This window comes from Drosophila arizonae, chromosome 3, assembly GCF_054131065.1.
Source record: "Drosophila arizonae isolate 15081-1271.41 chromosome 3, UAZ_ARI_1.0, whole genome shotgun sequence".
NCBI classification, from domain to species: Eukaryota; Metazoa; Arthropoda; class Insecta; order Diptera; family Drosophilidae; genus Drosophila; species Drosophila arizonae.
The window spans coordinates 10214807-10232334 of record NC_142923.1 but is presented as its reverse complement, the minus strand read 5'-3'; the positions used below and the strand labels follow the sequence as shown (position 1 = coordinate 10232334).

The 17528-nt window shown below is 35.8% G+C and overlaps 1 protein-coding gene across 1 annotated transcript in view; it reads left to right on the top strand.

Moving 5' to 3' along the window:
- Positions 1–17528, top strand: part of MESR3 (misexpression suppressor of ras 3) — a 53007-nt gene that overhangs the window by 20959 nt on the left and 14520 nt on the right. The window contains exon 3 of the mRNA XM_018003067.2: positions 17238–17278. Within this exon, the coding sequence (XP_017858556.1) occupies positions 17276–17278 (3 nt within the window). The 5' untranslated portion in view covers positions 17238–17275. The remainder of the gene's footprint in view (positions 1–17237; positions 17279–17528) is intronic.

Below are 17528 nucleotides of genomic sequence, written 5' to 3'. Positions count from 1 at the left end.
TGTATTATTATTATTTTTTTATTTTGCTTTTTGCGGCTTAGCGAAATTATATTAAGTGCCATCTGCTCTGGGCTGCAACTATTTGAAATTGTTTTAGCTGAAACACTTTAAATTTTTCGCATTTCAAATAAAACATGGGCTCATTAAAGTATTTGTAAGCTGGCATTAGTAACTGTGGGTGTATTAGTGAAAGGCTTTATATTTACATGTTAAACCAAGCTGTGTGCCCTATGTGTGAACTAATAAAAGATTCTTACTATTGAGAGTAAATTGAAATTTAAAAATATGTTGTATGTAAGCAAGCTTTGCGGTTTGTTGATTGTGCTGCAAATTTGTAACCAGTTCAGCTGAACTGAGGCCTGCATTCCTTTCATAATTCTGCTGTTGCCGCTGGCTGCCCACGGACAGGTGAGATTCATAAGTTCGTAAGCAGAAAAACTGCGTTATATTGGCAACAATTTTTTGCCATAAAGTTGCGTAGCCCACGAGCCGCATATGATATCAAAATTGGGTTAAACAACTAGCTCGGGCCACGCGTCTGTAACAGTTGCAATGGCAGTTGCCACATTTGGTGTCTCCACTTTAGTTGTTTTTTTTTTTTTTTTTTTTTTTTTTTCTTTTTTTCCAATGAAAATGAAAGCAGGCCCCAGCAATCAGAATACAAGTCTAATGCAGTTGCCAAGTCGGCCACTGATTTTCGCCTGTCTGCTTGTGAAAGTGAAAACTGAGCAAATGATAAACAGTAGATGAGCGTGCAGTGAATATGCACGACGCACAAACACCCTGTAGTCAATCACATAAATTGTGTGATTTTAAGGGAGTAATTCAATATTAATATTTTACCTATAGGCACTTCGAGATTTGCTTTAAGCTTTACTGCCTCTGTAATAAACATTTCAAATGTGTGATAAAACACACATTCTGATCAAGATCTGTAACCTTTTCTCGCGGCACACCTTTAACATAACTACCTTTTGCTTGCCCTCAATCGTTACAGGGCATGCAAACCGAATTAGTGTCTAGCTGCAATTGTCAGACATAAACAAACTGACCGACGCTCATTACATCAAATTTGTTTATTTTGCCTTACGCATTCATTAACTTACGCATACATATACAGATATATATATATGTATATGTATGTCTTATGGTCATGTCATGGGCATGAATTCTCAGTGGGCAGCTTTGTTGCTGAGCTGTTGCCGTGGGAGTAAGTGAGAGTTCAATTTGTCTAGACTTTAGAGTTTTGTCTGGTGTGAAAGTTTGGGCTTATTTATTTATTTTTTTTTTTTTTTTTGCTTATTTAAAACGATTAACAAGACTTGTTTGTTTTAGTAATTTTGATAACAACATTGTTAAATGCCACTTTTCAGCCAAAGGATTATATGGTCAACTGATTTGCATGTCAGGCACTGTCGGAAGTTGTCTCCATTCACGCAATAGTTGATCGGACAACAACAACGAAAAACGTGATACGAGCGACGCACATTCCAATCAGATCGATGTTTGTTTATGGGCTTTACAGCACATTAAGATTAACCTGTTTGGGAGTCGGTTTTCTTCTTCTTCTACAGCTTTTTTTTTATTTTTATTTATTTATTTTTTATCTTGTGGTCAAACAAATTTTTGCTTGGCTTCCGAGTCGAGTCTGCGTGTGCTTTCTATCCCAACCAGTTTCCATTTCTTTACAGATTTATTGCCAATATTCAGTTTTTTCTTGAAATTTTTGTCTTTTATTATTTTTATTTTTTTTAATTTTTTATTTTAGTTTATACAAATTGCTTGAACAATTTCTGCGGTTGCCCAGGCGAAAGTCGTTGGCTTAATTTGGGTGATTTTTTCTCTGCTGTTTATTACGGTTGTTGTTGTTGCTGTTGTTACTGAGCTTAGGCGTTGTCCCAGTCACAGCGATCTAATGCCAGCTATGTAACTCTAAGAGCAACTTTAATTAAAGTGATTGCTCGTTGGCACGATTTCGATTTCCAGCTAAAAAGGCGCGTTCGAGCCACATTGCCGAACGGGTCTATCATTAGGCCAGGGTTCCGCTGTAGCAATCATATTGCACAGATTTTGGGCATGATAAAAATGCGTACTTAATTAAATTACAGAGATAAGACGTGTATTTGATATATAATTAATTAAATTATAATGATAAATACAAAAGAATTATGTTATTTGCAATTAAATCTAATTGAGACATATTTACGAACAAAAGAAAAAACATTTATTTCAAATAAATATTCAATTGAGAATTTTTGGGAATACAAAATTAAAAATTCTTTTTAATACAAATAATATATATACATATATTCTGTCATATAGTTTATGATAATATTTTTAAGTATTTACATGTTTATACTTTAAACACTAGAGTTAATTTGCATATTCGCATTTATATCACATTTATATCATTTTTTATTCATTAATAAAAAAAAATCATTTATCAAAAATGTTAATTAAATAACGCTTAAATACATATTTGTAATTGTTAATAAATCAAATTGAGTGTGAGCTAAATTAAAAATATTTCAATTGCATTTGAATTTTATATTTATTTTCTGTGCATAGATAAAAAGTATATAATGAATTTATGCAGAATTTAAAATATTGGAAATTGAAATGAATTCTCTGTTCGCTTGCAGCAAATCAAATACACACTATCCACAATTTGATGAAATTTATTATACATAAATAAACAGCAGTTGGCATGCCAAAAAGTATATATGTATTACATATATTTGTTTCTGTGTGTATGTATTTCCTGACAGATATATAGGGAAAAGCTGATGGCAGTTCATTGTTTAAATGCTGCCAATATAAAAGGCACATAAATCGTGATGGGCCTGTTGAGAGTAAAAGTGAGAGTGCGTAGTGCATGGAATATTGAAGAAGTATATTAGGATAGGCACTGGGTCTGGGTCTGGGCTCTGGTTAACTCCAGCGACGCCCAAGACGAAGGAATATGGATGTGTGCCACTTATTTGCATAGATTGGCATTTTTTATGTGCCAAAATAAATTTGTTTTGTATATGTTTTTGTTGTTCGCCTATTCCATTCAATATGTCACGTGACGCTGAAAGTCGACTTCATTTTCTTTTAGCCCATTTTGGGCCAAAATATATATGTATATATATATCCATGTCTAAGTGTATGTAACATGCTGGCTCTCTATATTCGTTTTGCGTGTTCTGTACTTTTGTCATCAATATCTGTGCAGCACATCAATAAAAGCAACAACAACAAAAAAAAATAAGAATGTTTCTTATCACGAAGCACGCATCAAATTGGAATGTAGTTGGTTCGGTTTTTCACCCGATAGTGTGTGGAAACAAGAGTTTTTAATTAGGTTTTTTTTTTCGTTTTCTTTTTTGACGCTGTAAAATCGTTGTTGACTTATGTGATAGCCCCAGCGACAAATCAAAGTGAGAGCATAAGCGACTGCATCATGCTCGTTCACAGTTCAATAACTGATTGCCAGCCAAATTGTGGCTTTTTTATAAGGAAACTCTGACTAACTCTCAAATTGTGAAAGATATGGATTGCCTATATAAATTATGTTAAATACGTATGTGTATACCACACAATACGTATATACATGTAATTCAAGGAGCAAGCCAATACACCCGTTTCACTTAACGAGCTTCTGTTAATATATTACCAAAACGGGTTGCATATGAACAGGAAACATGCGTATTTGAAGCCGGTTTTGATTTTGGCAGACTTTTACTGGCAGTTATTATTTTTCTTCTTCTTTCCTGTTTGGACATCAGAACTCGTTCCTGCTCTCCTTACTCCACTGGTTTGTTGTGTGTGAAAATTAACGCATATTCGCTAAATGAAAAGCAAAGTGCAAAAACATCAAAGCTTATATACCTGTATATGTATATAAAGAAATACATATATATGTAAATATGTTCGTACACATGCTTGTTTATTTATTTATAACAAAAGCGCGTTAATTCCGCCAACGTGCATGCGCGACCTTTGCAAGTCATCAAGATATTGGATATTGCAATTTGTGAGCCGCGTCACGTTTAAAAAGCCCTTGACAGCCTATAACTATGATATATATACATATACATATATATGTACATATGTACCATAATAAGTACTCGACATCAAAGTCGCACTTTTCAATTGTGCTGTGAATTGCATGCTAATTAGCGTTTGGTCAATTGTTTGATTGATTGACTGATTGATTTATGCTTGGCTTTGATGGGCAGCTCGAAAGGCTTACAATTGTTGCCGTTACAAATATATCGTATAATGCACACCCACAACTGTGAACTGTGTGCGGTGGGTTTTACTCATTGTGTTCACCCACCAACAAAACAAAATGAAAAATGGTTCAAATCTTCAGCAATTGCAAAGTTTTCGCTTTCAGCATTTGAAGGTCTTGTCAAAATGTCAAAAAAATATATTTATATATATCATAAAAAACTTCTTTTGGTTTTCGCATTATATATTTTTTTGTTTTTTTTTTTTTTTTTTCTCTTTTGGTGGCCTTTGCTGTCACAGAAAAGGCCGCACAATGGCCGCTTGTTAAGGTTATAGCGTCAAAAGAAAGTTCAATATATATTATACCCTGTAAAGCAGCAAAATTATAGGGTATGCATGGAAGTAGTTCTTAATATATTAACATATCCAGTTGAAACAAATAAGTGCAAATTATTTTTTATATATTGTACTATATTACATTTATAGCCTTCTATACAGGGCACTATGGTCAAAAAGCCTGATATTTTGGCATAAAGTCTTTTTTTTTATGTATTCATAACTGAAAATTTAACTTATTTTTTGATTATAGACACATTAGATAAGAAAAAAACGTTTTTAAAAAAATTTTCAAATTAGTCATTTAAATTTGGCGCGCAACTAAAGTCAGCGGTTTCAATGCAAGCTTAAATTATTGGTATGCAACCTTAAAATTTATTAAGCTTTGTCATTGTTTTGAGCGTGATTGTTTAAAGAAAAAGAATATTGTAATCATGGAAAGTAAAAGCACAGGTATTTAAAATTAATGTTCAGTGTTAGTTTGTCAAGATTGTGAATGTTTAGCTGTGTATGTGCAATTGTTGTTGGTGTCTTTTTACAGGTGAAATTTAACAAATAGAGCCGTGTTTCGTGGTGTATTACTTGTTCTGAGCGCGCTTGAGCGCGCAACTAAAAACGACATGTTCAAGATTAATGTTTATATATTCGGAATTAATAAGTTTCCTCTGCCCCTTTTTGTTCCTTTTTGAATAAATTGACATGTTGCAGCCAAATATGAGTTTCGGCGCTTAACGTTGCTGGAAGTTTGGGACAACAACAAGCGCGATGATGGTGCACTTATCATATGGCTATTGGAAAAAGTAAACAAATCTGATCTCAGTGCTGCTCAGGTGGATATATTTACTGAAAAAATCAGGATTTTTCTGAATCATGTCAAAAAATATTTTCCGCAGTGCAATCGAATGTTGCAAAGATTTAAGGCTCGACACGCAAGGTGGCTTTCGCAGTCAATTAATTTGACGTTAGATGAAAATGTGACGGATCTGGCATCTTCATCTGCAATGGGTAGACCGAAGCTAAACTATTCAGATGCTGGAGAGCGCCTAAAAAGAAAGTTAGCATGTGACCTAGCATCGGATAATAATTTTAAAAATATATAAAATATTACTCGAAAAAAAAAGTTTGGATGTTCAAATCGCCCCCTTAAAGGATTATTTATATAAAAAGGGGGACAAAGAAGTTGTCATTAAATATGCTACGCAAATGACACTTATTGATGGCAAGGTGCTTAAAACCTTAACTGGAACGACATCCACTCAGTGCTGCCCAATATGTGTTGTAAAACCAACAGAGCTTCTGGAAACCACAGATTTTTATTCAGGAAACTTTGCCCAAGACCTGAAAGTCTTCAATACGGCGCGAGTCCATTGCATGCCTGGATTCGTTTTGTTGAATTCGTCCTAAATGTGTCATATAGGCTCGAAATTCGAAAGTGGCATATTAAGCAGGCTGACAAAATGGAAGTAATGTCTCGAAAAAAGAATATTCAAGACATGATGTGGAAACAAATGGGTCTCAATATAAACATGCCCAAGCAAAACGGTAGTGGCAATTGTAATGACAGAAACACAGCCAGAAGAGCCTTCTCTAATACCCGTTTGTTTTCATCAGTAACAAACTTTGATCAAGCCCTTCTACACAATTTCTTCGTGATTTTGATTAACATTTCGTCTTACTATTCTGCAGATGTTGACAAATTTAAGGAATTTTGTAAGAGCACATTTTCAATGTACTTTAGTATATATCCTTGGTACCCAATGTCTCCGACTGTCCACAAAATATTAGTTCACGGCTGGCAAATTATGAACTCATCCTTAGTTCCGGTGGGATGTTTAGGCGAAAATGCTTGAGAAGCTCGGAACAAATATTACAAAAGTGACAGAAAATCACATGCAAGAAAAAATAGCCGACTAAACACCATGGCTGATGTGTTTTATAGTGCAATGGATTCATCAGATCCGCTTATATAAAGCATATGTCTGAATAAAAGACAAAATCAAATCAAAAAGAAAAATCTTCCACAAGATGTCATATATCTTCTAAAGGCAGTATCTCCGCCGACCCAGAAAACTATTAATTTCGATCCGGAAACTTCAGATTCGGATTCTGATTTATATCACGAATCTGACTGTGAAGAGCAATATAACATTATTTTAGACAACAAGGAAGAAAAAAAAATGTATTAAAAAACAAAAAAAATATTTTAATTAATTAAAAATATTTTAATTAATTTTTTTAATGTGCTAGGGCAGGTGGCTGAAGACATGGGCCGATTAAAAAAAAAACAAAATCCGAAATTCTATAAAAATTTAGCAAAAATATGTACCAAATTTCAAGGCTCTAACTTTAAAATTGGACTTTATGCCAAAAAATCCGACTTTCTGACCATAGTGCAGGGTAAAGAAACCATAAAGATATAGATGAACTGAAGTGTCTAAAAAAATTACCATTAAACAGTAACTAAATATACGGTCTGAAAACTTCATTGTAATTAATATTAGATTTAAAATAATTTTAATTTATTCAGATGTACAAATTCTATATGACAATTTCCACCTCTCGTAAGACCTCTATACCCTATAGGTGTTAGATGGAGCTTTTGTTTAGCCTACTGGCTGTCTCATCAGTCAATCAATCAATCAATTGCCCATGTGCACTAAAAATAGACACGAATGTGAGTCAGTTTATTGGCTGAGGGGGCGTGGTCAATTGATTGCCCGCTGCCACACCACGAATCTTGGAAGTAATTTGACAGCATAGAGAGAAAAATGCGACTTGGTGGTCTTTGGGATAGTGTCCAAAGTTTTGCGAGCTGTTGTTGCACATGTCGCTGGTATTTTTATGACTCTCGCCTAACCATAAACACACATAATGGACTTTCACTCTTTTTTCATTTATTTATTTTGTTGTATTTTCTCGAGCATTGATCTTGTAGCGCATTTGGCGTGTCCAGCGCTTGATGGATGTTGGATGTGGTGGATGCTGCGGTGGCGCTCAGAAGCCAAAAACCCAAAAACCGCAACATGCGCCCAGACTCTTCGGAATTTCACTTTTCTATTATGAACACTTTTATTTTCTTAATTTTGTTAATTTTGGATTTTCGGCTTGATTTGAATGATTATCAAAAAAATTTAATGTCAGTTTATGGCTTTGATTAGCATAAATTTGATTGTTATTATGGCACTAATTGGACGAAATAAGTGTCCGTGTACAGTGATACGAACAGTTCGTCAATCAGGCGATCGATCCATCAATCAATCATTCAACTGCCATTGTCATTCCAATTCACATGCGTTGCACGTCAGCTTTTATTTTTACGAGTTTTTTGACACTCATGCGAACTGCAATTAACAACAAATTTGCAACCGGTACGATATATAGAAAGGAGCTGTAAGTGTCGAGGCTAAAGAGTGGAACGCAGGATGGCCATGGCATGCAACATGCACAGAGGCCACGATTTGCCACACTTTATCCGCAACAAATTGAAATTGATATCAACTAGGCGTTTGGGTATTACATGTCTCGCAGCTACCCTGTGATTAGCTTTGAAAAATGCACTCGGAGAAGAGGCTTATGAATGCATTCGTTAGAGCTAATTTAATGTTGGAGAGAGTGACACATCGATTAATGTTTTTTATTTGAATATAACATAGCAGACCTTAAATACGAACTTTGATGTGCCAGATTCATATGGTAATCAAAACCCATTAAATTGATGCCTCAGGTCAATAATCGAAATAAATCGATTTGCATGGAAAAGAGAAAAGTTTTGACAAACCTGATTCAGAAATAGCTAATCACATTTCGATTTATTAATTGGATGATCAGTCCTATGATCAATTCAGCTTAACATCTAATCTACGCTTGACAAGTTATCCCCCATTCATTATAGAAATCAAGAATTTTATCTGCGAGCAAATTTTCTGCAAGTTCCCAACAAAAGCAACTTTGGTGGAATGGGGGAACTTTGAAAATTCTGCAGCTTCTTCAGTGGCAGCTGCGTTGTTAATTTTACATATTGCAACATTCGACTTGGCTGTTGCTGTTGCTTCTGCTGCTGCTGTTGTTGCTTCGAAACTCATTACAATGACTGCGCAAATGCAGCGCAATTCGCTTGACAATCTCCGCCAGCCCCACCAGCTCCATGGCTAGCTCATCCATTGTTGTCGTAAAACTTTGCTGCTTATATTGTTGCTGTTGTTGTTGTTGCAGTTGTTGGTGGAGCTGCTGCTGCTGTTGTTGCTGCATTCATCGTGTTGACAACAAATGGCACTAAATTTTTGGCGTTGCATAATAAACTCGACGACGTCGCCGCTGATGATGCGCTCAAAAATAGCATCCAAACAGGGCATGCAGCAGAGTGTGTTGCGGGGTGGACGGAGAGGCCGGGGCAGGGCATGGGCTCGGGCACAGCTGAGTTCAGCGAGTAAGACAATAACTTTTTCCTATGATGACATTATTCACGTGAAAAGTTAAGCCGCCTGCGAAAGAGGAAGCGAGACAGCGAGCAACGCAGTTAAGGGAAGTGAGATAGATGAAAGTTATGTGAGCGTTCAAATGGGGAATCAATTTTGGCAATGACTTATAAATAGCAGAGATTGTCAGTCGACAAAGAAAAATAAGTTTGCAAGCTTATTAGAATTGAAAAAAAAAAAAATAATAATAATAATAATAACTTGCAGTTATAATCGAATATAGTAACTATCCCTATCAGACATTAGTTATCCTAATTATATATTAATAAATCACATTTATATATATATAATAAATCACATTTTCTAGAATTTAAATTATTATTATAAATTGAATGCCAGACAATTTGGAATTTATGCACTTTCTATAAAGAAATTTTATTTAATAAATATTTTATTTAAGAACACAAAAATGCAAATACCTATATACACGTATGTAGCGTATGTAACAACTGAATTTACCATTGGCTTTACCACGTCCAACAGAATATTTCCCAATTTTCTCCTAGTTTGAGTCAGAGCAGCTCAGCTTGTGGCCCAAAATAATAATAAAGTAACTCATTTGATGTAGTGCATTTCCTTTTCGTCTCCTGCGCCTCCTTTGCCGACTGCTGTGTCTCAGCTGCTGCCAGAGTTTCATCTCATTTATCTGACGTTGCTGGCCCGCCACTGCTCACACTCGCTCATAACTCAAGCCCCAACTAGGTACAGGAAGAGCCCTACTCAACCCTTTTTGGCTGTGAACTTTCTGAAGCTGAAGTTGCATTGACAACATTTCAGATTGCCTGCTGCATGTTGCAAATGGCAAGCTTAAGAGCTGCTGAATTGGAGTTGCAGCTGCAACAGCAGCAGCGGCAGCATCAACAGCAGCTGCAACTGCTGCTCGAGTGCCAACTGAAAAGCTCTACTTGCAACTGTCGGCATGGGGTTTTCGCAATCAGTGGAAAGCAGCCAGCGACAGCTATTGCAATCGCTGGGCTTGTGGCATGACATTTGCCTTCTTCAGTACATGCAACTAATCTAGGCCCTGGCAGGCCCTGCGCTTTTTCATCTTTTTATACTCTTTCGTTTTTTTTGGGTTTCCATGTCAGACGACCTACAAAACCCACGATAGTCTAACTCAATTTCCCCATTCTCTCATTTCACATCTATGCCGCCTGATGATGCGCAATTTCGCGTGGGATTTGCGATGTAGAGACAAGTGAAACTAATTTGGGGCGAGACGGTGAAATGGAGAAACAAAAACTGGCGACAAACTCAACTCTTAAATTGTGTCAAATGTCGTTCAATTAAGTTGCGCTTGCACAATGATAAGCGCCTGGGATACCTCATAACAATAGACGACCCAAAAGCCGTCCTCCCCTTTGGGCTAGAGGTGTTAAATGAGAGGCGGTTCGCCAGTTGGATTGATAGCGCCATAGACAACTCACACATATTTACACACGCACACACACAATTATAGGAGGCTCTGCCGCCGGCTTCTAATCAAGCACGTAAATAAAGTTAAAGTTGATACATGGAGCCATGCACAAATAGCGCCAAAAGCCCCGGCCACCCGACGCCATCGCCTTCGGCTCCCACATCAATTCAATGGGGCCAACTCACCTACAGGCCCATACACTCGAGGGCCCCCAACAAAAGCGACCAAATGACAACATCAATAGCGACAGCATATGTGCCCGCACTAAATACACAGCGAGAAGCGTTTTTAAATCCTAACTAAAGTTATTTGCCGCTTAAGCAAGCAATTGCAATGTGACCATGGGGACACAAGCATATAGGAAATAGGCAAACATGACTATGCAGTGGACTATCTTGCTAGCCATCATTGAGTCTTGATAGTGTTTCATACAAGTAATGTGGCTCAAATTTAATATATCTGAATTAGTATACAATAAAAAACAAAGGAATAATTTTTCAATCCTAACCAAAAAAGGGCATGTCAGAAGGAAGTTAACGTAAAAAAAATCTCGATGAATCGAAAATAGAAGCTCTATCCACTTGAATGCAATTCGTTCTCAATCATTTCATTTTCATTTGAAAATCAACTAATAATTAAATAAATACAAACAAATTTGTAATTTTTATATTTGGATGATGAAGTAAACTATTTGTTCGAGCTACTTGCGGCCTTCTTACTCTTATATAAGGTTTCATGAGAACCATAGCAATGTGCGACCGCCTTGAGTTTGAATTTAACAATGCCCGCCATTTATTAACTAAGTAAGAACGAGCATAGGGAGAACGGTCTTCCCGCTCTTACAACTCCAAATTCATATGCTGCTCTTACGTAAGAGACTACATATTAATCTATAATATTCAACAGACTTATTACTCATGATGGGCATCTGAAATAATATAAGAAAATAATTGAAATATTAAAAAATTGTTAAATAAATTTAGATAAGAATTAAATCTTAAATATGCCAGATAAATCTACATATATTCCAGCCTAGCTTCAATTAAGCAGCAATCAATATTAGATTTACTGATTTCTAAATCTGAACAATCTTAATTCTGTAATATACAAACACATATATATGTCTGCTGCATCAATAATGTAAACTTTGCCAACTCTAACTTATATAATATCTAAAATAAACTCCAAAACTGAACTAAATAATTGGCAATTCCTCCCCTACAATTCTAGTATTTTTCACAGTGTATTGCTTAGCACATGGAGTCAGCTCCCTCTATTTAGTATGTATGCATGAATGTATGTGCATAGTCAAAGTATAAATATAGTCGTAGCTTTTGCCCAGCGGCAACAACAATAAAAAAATTGCTAGCTCTATGTAACATTTGATTAGGTTGCGAAAGGGGGCTGGTAGGTGGGTAGGTAGATAGGTAGGTGTACTCCTGTTGCCGTACTACCTTCTGGTTTAGTTAAACGCAACAACAATGGAGGAAATGTTTGTGGGCCATTTGGGGGCTGGTGCGGCTGCTGCGTCGAGTGTGGTGCACTTTGTGGGGCGAACATTGGCAATTAGAAATTGAAGTTAAGTTGGCTCGGAGATTACTTGCATAACCGCAGACGCATCGTAAGCAGACAGCAGTGTGTATCGCCAGGTCGTTGCATGTACGACAATATTTACTGTACTTTGAGCAGCAACAACAACATGCACTGACAATGCTCAACTACTGATAAGTTCGACTGCATCTCAAGTGCAGCGATGTGTGTGAGTGGAGCCGAGCCAAGCCAGCCTTCCCATTGTTGTGGAAAACTTGACTTTATTTCGGAACTTCCACGCATATGCACATACATACAAGTTCCAAATATCCTAAAGTTAAGAATTTGGCAGAAATACCTGAAAACTAAGCAAACTAAAGTTCAGAATCGCTGGACTTGTTGGTGAACTGAAAAACAAACTGCCTTTAAATTTTCGCAGGTTTATGGGACAACGAAAGTTTGGAATAGAACAGACTTTACTGCTTTATAATACCCGGAACAGTTTTGAGGAAGATTTTATGCCTTTATATTACAGAAAATATATAGTGTAGTCATAGAGTTTCAGTTTTATATCCGCTTTCTATGATGAAAGCTGTGTTCTAATCTAATCTAATCCAAGTCAATGCCAATCTGTATGCATATGTTTTGAGAGGCAGGCAACGGGCTGCCAAAATTCTGTATGCCCCATGGCTCACTGTTTTTCTTTCCCCCCTATCTAAAATACACATTGTATGCCACAGAAGCAACAACAGCAACAGCATAGACAACAACAATGTAGAACATGCACACACATCCGCTTATCACGATAAATCAAAGCCACGAGTGCTGTTAATTTTCCAAGAAAATCTCAATGTACATTGAAGGCTGGAGTGAGCTGGCACCCAAAATGGAAGCTCTGCCCAAAAACGTGTGTGCGTGTATAATGGTCTCTGTGTGCGTGTGTGTGTGTGTGTGCGTGCATAAAAACAAGTTGAATTTATGTTTTCACGGCAAAAAATTATCTTGAGGCGAGTGCGATGCGAGACATTTGCCAAGTCTCTGGGAAGTCTTGGCGCGAGCTCTCGCATGTTGGGGCAAGTTTCTGTCTGATTCTAATTAAAAGCAACAGCAAGTGAAGCTGTTAGCAGCGCAAACGCGCTAGAGAGCCCAACTCAACCAGAAAATTATCAACTCTGTGGGGAGATCTAAGCCCTCAAGTACAACCATCAAATACAACCAACAGAACACGAACAGCTTCTGGTTGGAAGCGACCAAAACGATGTCGTTCCGAGTGCCTTAATTTGAGCAGGACGAAGAAATGGCAATACGAAACAGAAATACTCTTGGAGCAATTGTTGTTGAACTATAAAACTAGAATTTTTTTTGAAATATAATTAATTATTATTAAATGAATTATAATTAAATTATATACGCACTATTATATAAAATTTCTTCAACAGTAGCTAATGTTTGAGCCAGCTGAGTCTCCCACAAGACCTTTTATAGGGTGTTACATATTGAACATCTTCCTGTGCATACCCACTGTTAGCGTGTATAAAAATAGATGGTAGAACGAAATTAAATTGTGCACATTTCCGTGCAACGGAAATTGCCCAAGTTTGTCACGTGAATGGCAATATAACAATAAAAACCATAAGCACAACAACAGCAAGTAGAGCATTATGTGGCCAGGCCATTTTTAGAATTTTGGTGTATTTTTGGCAAACTCCATGAATTTACATTAGTTAAACGTGCACAGTTTATCCGTGATTCTGTAAATCCGTTTAAAATTGAAATTCATAATTCGTGCAAATACACACACACACACACAAACACACACACACGCAGGTGTAAATGATGTGTACATTAATTTATGTGCTACAGCAACAACAACTAACAACTTTATTGGCCATCTGGCAATACAATTAAATTTGCAGTTACATTAGCTCGGGATTATGCAAAGTCCACAATTCGTAGTAATTTGTGCGTGCGTGCTAATTTAATAAATTTAAATGCATAATTAATTATCATTATAGTCGCATTGAAAGCTCTGCCAAAGCCACGCCCCCACCCTTTTGCCATAATTCAAATGAAAGTTTTTGCGCATTTGGCAACAGTTTCCACTGTGTTTGCGACACGAATAAATCACAATTTGTAACAATTTATGGCATTACGTTTCATAACTGAGCTAATTTGGGTAATATTAAACATATATAAAAAGTAAAGTTTCAGTTAAGATATTTTCGTATTGCTAAGAAAACGCTGCCAAATAGATTATTTATTAATTTAAAAAAAAAAATAGGAAAAACACAAATTTCTAATGGATAATAAAAAGCAGATTATAAATAAAAATATCACCTGTCAAAAAATAAACAATTGTATTATATTAAATTAATACTATAATACTTCGACTTGCTTTGAAATCTATACAAAGTTAAAAATATATATTTACAAAATACAAAAGGTAAAATCAATTGTTATTCAAATAAAAGAGATAGAACAAGATTTTTATCTTTACTTAAAATATATTTGATATTTTTTGGGCACTGCCTTAAGCCTTTACAAATGAGAAAAGTCAATGTAAATGCATTTCCCTTTGTGACCAAACTACGTTTATAAAGTCATTACTTGTTGTTCTCAGCTTTAACTTCATATACAAAGGTATTTGTCTTATATATGTACATGCAGTCTGTTGGCTGAATTTAACGCACTGTTTAAGCGCCTAAAGGAATTCATACACACACACGCATACTCACACAGACATAAATTAATTAAAAGTCGGAAACAGATAAAAATATACATAAATAAAAATAAGTAAACACACACAGAAGCAACAAATGCAGGCGACCGTTGCGACAATTATTAAAGAAGCAACAACAATGAGAACAACCGAGCTATAGCAGCAGCAATTGTGACAACAACAACAACAACAATAATCAGGCCACCAAACAAGCCAACAACATAAATAAAATAAACAGCAAAGCAGCTGCACGCAGCACCAGCAGCATCAAAAGAAGCAGCCGCATCATCTTTGGCTGCATGTTGCGCGTTGCACGTTGCACGTTGCACGTTGCATGTTGTGCGTTGCTTGGGCAATCTGTATACATGTGTGTATGCAACGCCGAACACAAATTGAAAAAGTCAACCCCCAGCTCCCCCAACTCAGCCAGCACTCGTTGGCTAACCAGAGAAGTTAACAGAAAATCAAGAACCCAAAACAGCAACAGAGTTAGTGCATGACATAAATACACTTAAAGAAATATTTATATATTCATGATTGTGCAAGCAATTTTACAAATATTTTGTAAAGAGAAAAAAAAAAGAGAATAAAATATTTTTGAATTGTCATTATTCACACAAGCTTTAAAACTTTATACTTTTCTTTTTTTTTTTCTAGTGTACAGAATGCTTTGTATATATACTCTATAAGCATGAGTACAACAGCAATAATTGTCCCTCACAATTATTCATTCTGTTTGTCTGCTTAGCAGTTACTCACCAAGATCAGCATGATAACAATGTTTTACACACACACACATACACAGTTAAAATATTTAATTGTTGTACAAATAAGCTACATACTCATACATACATATACTATATACACATATAAAAGTTAAGAATGTCTGACTCTTATTTATTTTTATTACTGTGTAGCCCTGAGGTCGCGTGGGTCGTTGCATGGGCGCCTTTTGAAGCACAAAGAGAAACAGAGTGAAGTGTCGAATTAAGAGAAGTGGTTAAGTGAATATGCACAAAATATGTTCAAAGTTCAGAGTTAAGATGAGCCAAGTGAGTTCAGTGGGAACCCAAAAAGGGAAGTAAGTGTGTAGAGTGGCACTCACACATATGAATGCCCGCGTCTCTTTCAGCTAAACCTGAACAGTGGCTTAGCTGCCTCATTAGAAGCCAAATAAAAGACTTTGAGAAGTTCATAAAATTAATTTATAAAGCTTAAGTATGCATTTAAGCCTTTATATAATGACATAATAAATCTTAAGATTTCCTTCTCAACTGCTTGAAACTGAGTAAGATTTCTAATAAAAATAGACTTCGCGCTATTAATCTCTCTCTTATATCATATTGAATTTGCTTTGTCTACTTATTGTTAATAACTATTTAAAATGTTCCCAAAGTTTGCACAACTTTTGTCTAACAATTCACAACAAAAACAGCGACAACAACAAAGAGCTGAACAACAAACTAGCAGACAAAAGTCGTATGTCAATTGGTTAATTAAAAGAGACGTGGCTGATAACCTTTTATGTCAGGTTCGTGTAGTTTTTGTCATCACATTTTTTATATCGCATACCCTTTGAGCAATGAAAAATGGGGTATGCCATTCGACACATTGCAATAAATTGAATATTCTATTGACTAGTTGAGGTTGTCTTCGAATTCTCAGAAGACTAGACTATCGATAGGTCTTCTTATTACGGATTCTACAATCATTATGTATGTTGTTCATACTAACATACATACTTTTATATGAAAATCTCCATACATATATGTATGAATGTATGTATGCATATAGCTATGCTTTTCAGTTGTGGTATTGTAAGATGGATGGCAGAGTCACCTTATCGTAGTTGCTTCTTTTCTATTATTGTCATTTACAGTTTTCTAATACTATTCAATTTTGTCTTGATTGTGTTTTATTAGGGTACTCCATCTAGTGAGAGGCGCAAAGCTTGCATAGAGTTATTAAAATATTATCCGCATGAGCTGGCGTTAGGCTTATTTTCGATACTTCTTGCTTCTAGAGTGCCAGAGGGAGAGAGAGGCAGAGGAAGCTATTGCTAAGCGCTGGTGTTGCTATGTACAGAAAATGCGAGTAGAACTGGGCAGTCAAGAGAAGAGAGTCTCATGTCAAAGTATTTAAAAATGCATTTACTTACTTATTTATAAGATAAGTATGTATATGAAATACATAGCATATATTACAGAGTATCTTTTAGTGCAGCGAGAGCAACTATGTGTATAACTTGTTTATTTTAGTATCTTTCTCTTTTGGCGTTTGTTGTTTCTCCAAAAAGCAGTTCAAGTTTTCATTGAAACGTTCGTTATGAACGTTTTTAAGCTATGCCTAAAGTTCAATAACAAACTGCAGTAATGAACTTTAACTAATTGAATTCAATAACAAATGAACTTGTTTACATAAGGCATGAGACATGAGAAATAAATAAACATGAACAAACACAAACATAGAATGTGTATTACAGAAAACTTTTTACAAATGCAAATTAATATTTAACATTTTGTGTTTCTCTTTTCCATTTCAGTTCACAGTTGGTGCAGAGCCACACAAAAGTCTTGAATTATGGTAAGTAAATATGCTGCTAATTGGGGTTCTCTTGCAGCGCATATTTCACATGCCAATTATACGCTAAAAAGGCAAAAAATTAAATAAATGCAATTTACATAAAAAATTAGCAAACACTTAAGTAATTTCTTCATGTCAAATGTCGCCAAGAGAGAAATATTTCTTAATTTATGCCACTGGGTTGGCTCGAAACTCTCGCTCGCCCTTGCTCCCTCTCACTCTATCTGTCTCTCAGCGTCGCTTCGCTCTC